Source organism: Protomyctophum parallelum (genome assembly GCF_964188405.1).
Source record: "Protomyctophum parallelum genome assembly, chromosome: 16".
Lineage (NCBI taxonomy): Eukaryota > Metazoa > Chordata > Actinopteri > Myctophiformes > Myctophidae > Protomyctophum > Protomyctophum parallelum.
The window spans coordinates 48,873,691-48,879,056 of NC_139711.1; the positions used below are offsets into that span (position 1 = coordinate 48,873,691).

Below are 5,366 nucleotides of genomic sequence, written 5' to 3' on the forward strand. Positions count from 1 at the left end.
AACCAGGAAGTATCCAGTGCGCCTGCGCAGCCAACGTGTCTCTTAAAGGTGCACCGACAGCGTTTTATATTTATTTTTTAAACCATACAAGTCACTATAACTTTGAAACAACAGCATTGAGTGTAATGTATGTATCAGGAGTTGAACGGAAACCCCTTCTATCTTCATTACTAGATAATATAATGTGTGAATGTGTTGGTTCAAGGTTGTCTCTGGTCCATGCCCTAATGCTTCCATTATGATCCTGCCCTGCATTTAGGGCTATGGACCAGGTTGACTTCTGCTTCCACTATACATTGAACAACAGCGCCCCCAAGTGGCGATTTCACGCCTCGATCCCTCAGGTTGAAGCCATCTATGAGTTGAATGAATTCAGTGGAACAATATTTTTATATATATATATATATTCCATTGCCAGTGATGTGTGTTTCACCTCACCAAGAATTATAGTTGGCCGTCCAGTTCATCTTAGTTAGCCTACTCTTGTGTTTTTGCTACGAGAGAGACTTTTAGAGAAGTCTTTGATGTTTCTCTGTTTAAAGCCACAGTATAGTCATGGCTCCAGGTGACACAATTTGAACGCGGTAATGTTCAGACTAAAGATAATAAATAAATACATTCACGAACATATTATATATTTTTAAATCGTTCACATTTTATGAAGAACCGTGCAGCACACTACTCTAAGACTACAGACACAGGTAGAAGTTGTACAGCTGTACCAGTCAGTGGCTTGAACCCATTCTGGTGTTTTAAGCATCATGTTATGCTTTAGCTATTGAAAAAAACGCAGATCTACAAGCTCATAGCGTCGCACCGAGTGCCTATGAGCTTGTAGGTCTGCTATTTTTGAAAAATCGGGAAAATGTGGTGCAAATCTTTGAATGTATAATTATTCTTTCAGAGTGAATGTTTTTAATTCAAATCTTTGCTTCTGGGGGGGGGGGGGGGGGCCTGGAACTACATATTTTTTTTCAGATGTGGGTCGGCGGCCAATTACAGATAATCTTTGACATGAAAATGTTTGAGCACCACTGACATTAAAACATGAGGGTTTTTCAGAAAACTGTCATTATTTGGAAGACATTTATTTGTAGAATGTAGGTGTAAATGGCTTTAACCCATTCTGACCTGAGATCAGATTCATACGAGGTTTCCGCCGGACACACACTGGTCTGACGAACCCATTCTGACCTGAGATCAGATTCTAAAAAAAATGTCAGTCGTTCTTCGATTTTTCAAAAATAGCAGACCTACAAGCTCGCATCGCGCCACTCGGTGGCGCGATGCGAGCTTGTAGATCTGCTATTTTTAAATAGCTAAAGCATAACATGATGCTGACACCAAAATGGGTGCCCGTTCAGAATGGGTTAAAAGAAAGAGAATAAAATGGAATGCACTGAACAGGTTCACTTTATTAACACAGCAGGCATGCCCAACATGAACGCTCCGCTTGACCAACAATTAAATATGATTTGAGTAACAAAACAACAAAAAAAGGAAACAGCAGTATGACGACAAACATGTTGCTTTAGCAGTGGAGTCGCGTTGTGTCGTGGTCTGGTTTTCCAGGCCGCTGCGATAGTAATAGTATAATAGCTGGTCTGACCGCTTCAAAAATGCTCCAATCTTTCAAAGAGCCGATCTACAAGCTCCCAATGCACCGCACGGCAGACGCATCGAGAGCTTGTAGATCGTCCGCTTTCCGTCCGTCCCCGAGACTTGACAACTGGACTCAGGGTGGTTGTGTTGGTTCAGGGTGGTTGTGTTGGGTTGTAGTCCATGGTCAGATGGTTGTGTTGGGTCCATCCATGGTCAGATGCTGCTGCATTGAGACGCACAGCGGTCATCAGATGCTGTCCAGCTTCTTTATGACGAACGGAACTGGACGGACAGACAGACAAAGTTAGATTTCATCTTTCTGTTCAGTAACAGTGTTAAATAGCTCTATATTGTGACAGTAATCATTGCTATAGAGTGTGTTCAGTAACAGTGTTAAATAGCTCTATATTGTGACAGTAATCATTGCTATAGAGTGTGTTCAGTAACAGTGTTAAATAGCTCTATATTGTGACAGTAATCATTGCTATAGTGTGTGTTCAGTAACAGTGTTAAATAGCTCTATATTGTGACAGTAATCATTGCTATAGAGTGTGTTCAGTAACAGTGTTAAATAGCTCTATATTGTGACAGTAATCATTGCTATAGAGTGTGTTCAGTAACAGTGTTAAATAGCTCTATATTGTGACAGTAATCATTGCTATAGAGTGTGTTCAGTAACAGTGTTAAATAGCTCTATATTGTGACAGTAATCATTGCTATAGTGTGTGTTCAGTAACAGTGTTAAATAGCTCTATATTGTGACAGTAATCATTGCTATAGAGTGTGTTCAGTAACAGTGTTAAATAGCTCTATATTGTGACAGTAATCATTGCTATAGTGTGTGTTCAGTAACAGTGTTAAATAGCTCTATATTGTGACAGTGATCATTGCTATAGAGTGTGTTCAGTAACAGTTAAATAGCTCTATATTGTGACAGTAATCATTGCTATAGAGTGTGTTCAGTAACAGTGTTAAATAGCTCTATATTGTGGCAGTAATCATTGCTATAGAGTGTGTTCAGTAACAGTGTTAAATAGCTCTATATTGTGACAGTAATCATTGCTATAGAGTGTGTTCAGTAACAGTGTTAAATAGCTCTATATTGTGACAGTAATCATTGCTATAGAGTGTGTTCAGTAACAGTGTTAAATAGCTCTATATTGTGACAGTAATCATTGCTATAGAGTGTGTTCAGTAACAGTGTTAAATAGCTCTATATTGTGACAGTAATCATTGCTATAGTGTGTTCAGTAACAGTGTTAAATAGCTCTATATTGTGACAGTAATCATTGCTATAGAGTGTGTTCAGTAACAGTGTTAAATAGCTCTATATTGTGACAGTGATCATTGCTATAGAGTGTGTTCAGTAACAGTGTTAAATAGCTCTATATTGTGACAGTAATCATTGCTATAGTGTGTTCAGTAACAGTGTTAAATAGCTCTATATTGTGGCAGTAATCATTGCTATAGAGTGTGTTCAGTAACAGTGTTAAATAGCTCTATATTGTGACAGTAATCATTGCTATAGAGTGTGTTCAGTAACAGTGTTAAATAGCTCTATATTGTGACAGTAATCATTGCTATAGAGTGTGTTCAGTAACAGTGTTAAATATCTCTATATTGTGACAGTAATCATTGCTATAGAGTGTGTTCAGTAACAGTGTTAAACAGCTCTATATTGTGACAGTAATCATTGCTATAGAGTGTGTTCAGTAACAGTGTTAAATAGCTCTATATTGTGACAGTAATCATTGCTATAGAGTGTGTTCAGTAACAGTGTTAAATAGCTCTATATTGTGACAGTAATCATTGCTATAGTGTGTGTTCAGTAACAGTGTTAAATAGTTCTATATTGTGACATATTGTATATTAATTGTATGTGTATTATAATTCCTGCGACTTGGGAGTCAGATATTGTCCTCTAGTTTCAAAGTTCTGGCAGAAAACGTGTGTTTAGTAAAAAAAATTAAAACATCTCCACTTTCCATACGAGCTGCAAATGGACAAACAGTGGCTACGTTTACATGGACAGTTAAATCCTATTAAAAGTTGTCATGTAAACACCTACAAAAACTTAAATCGGAATGAAAATGGCCAATCTGATTTAAACTTAGATCTGATGTAACTTAAACTGACCGGTTTATTCCATTTTTAAATCCTATTGTGGACTCATGTAAACACTCATTCGGATTTAAGTTAATTCTGGTGTTTCTGTGCATGCTTGTTTCCATGTAATTGGTATGGCTATATAATGCTCTTGTTTTGCGATTAATTATAAGAAACTAGACATACTTGTACATACTAAATACTTAATGAAACGTCTATGGGTGGGGGGGGTATTTCCTGGGTCGCTCGTCTGGGGGCGGGACTGCTACATGGGACAGGTGTGATCAATTAACCCACACGCCAATCACAGCACACCTGGTGTCACTCAGGTGTGTCCTTGTGCTTCCCAAACACAGACCAAGATCTCTCTGGATGTAGAGTCTGATAAACTATCAGCTTAACTAAATAAACTACACTGTGAGTCTGATAAAACTATCAGCTTAACTAAATAAACTACACTGTGAGTCTGATAAACTTAATCAGCTTAACTGAAGTCATTCCGTCCTCCAGAACGTCGTCCGTGAGTTCTGATCATGTTTGTATTTCACCAAAACGGAACAAATTCAGACGGACATGAAACTATAGGAGTCTTAGGAGACAAACATCTGACCGACTCCAAGTAGCAGGAATTCATGATTGGGTGAGTCAGTCTCGCTATAGTACCAAGCAGACAGTATGTGAGTCAAACAGTATTAAATGACATTGACGGATGTGTGAATGAGTGTAAACATTATAATAATATGATTCTGTGTTGTATTTATAATCCTATAATATGACCCATTCATTTATTATAAAGACACATTAATGAAAGCGTACCTGCTCGCAGGAAGGCGATATAGATGAAGAAGTTCCTGAGTGAAGACAGAACGTCCTCCCTCATCTTCCTCTTCATCTCCTCAGGGTCCATCTTGGGACCCAAACCTGATTGATTGATTGATTGATTGATATGTATGTATTAACAGTTTGCAGAATTACAGTACATTTCAAGCACAACTTAATTACAAAGACTGTTAACTGTGAGTGGACGACACCATAAAGCACTATATAGACTTGTTTACAAGAGGGTCCACCATGTTCAATTCATCATGACATTTAGAGACGTACAAAATAGACACTTCTATATATAGCCAACAAACCTTCCAGTTTGAACATGATGGGTCTAGAGATCTGGTTTATACTGGGGTCCGGATTAAATGTAGTTTATACTGGGATCTGGATTAAACGTAGATCTGGTTCTGAAGCATGGATGGAGCAAAGAACAAAATAATACGACCTCGGAAATGACGTTGAGGTAGGGTTGCCATTTTCTGCGGGAGTCTGAGAAGTAAGTAACTATGGGTCTATGAAAAGTCAACCAAAACAAGCAGCTGTTATTATTATTATTATAGCAATTTAAAACCTACGTATTAAATTTGCCTCGGCTGTTTGAAAGAAAGTGAGGAATATTTTTTAACAACTAAATCTAGCTGGTAAAAAATATATATATATTCAGATACATTATCTAGAACTACACTTTTTAGAAACAAGATCAAATAAACAACTACACTTTAGAAACAAGACCAAATAAACAACTACACTTTAGAAACAAGACCAAATAAACAACTACACTTTAGAAACAAGCCCAAATAAACAACTACACTTTAGAAACAAGACCAAAT

General features: G+C 37.6%; 1 protein-coding gene across 1 annotated transcript; it reads right to left on the bottom strand.

Moving 5' to 3' along the window:
* Positions 1-1,395: 1,395 nt before the first annotated feature.
* On the bottom strand, positions 1,396-4,988 carry tomm5 (translocase of outer mitochondrial membrane 5 homolog (yeast)). The gene is made up of 3 exons (XM_083786579.1): positions 4,845-4,988; positions 4,525-4,629; positions 1,396-1,884 (listed from the first exon to the last, which is right to left on the bottom strand). Exons 1-3 carry the CDS (start codon positions 4,858-4,860, stop codon positions 1,850-1,852), a joined length of 156 nt encoding a protein of 51 aa, XP_083642705.1. The 5' UTR covers positions 4,861-4,988; the 3' UTR covers positions 1,396-1,849.
* Between the last annotated feature and the right edge of the window lie 378 nt (positions 4,989-5,366).

Coding starts and splice junctions, on each gene's coding strand:
- tomm5 (XM_083786579.1), bottom strand. Junction 1,885..4,524: donor TATCGCCTTCCTGCGAGCAG/GTACGCTTTCAT, acceptor CTGTCCGTCCAG/TTCCGTTCGTCATAAAGAAG.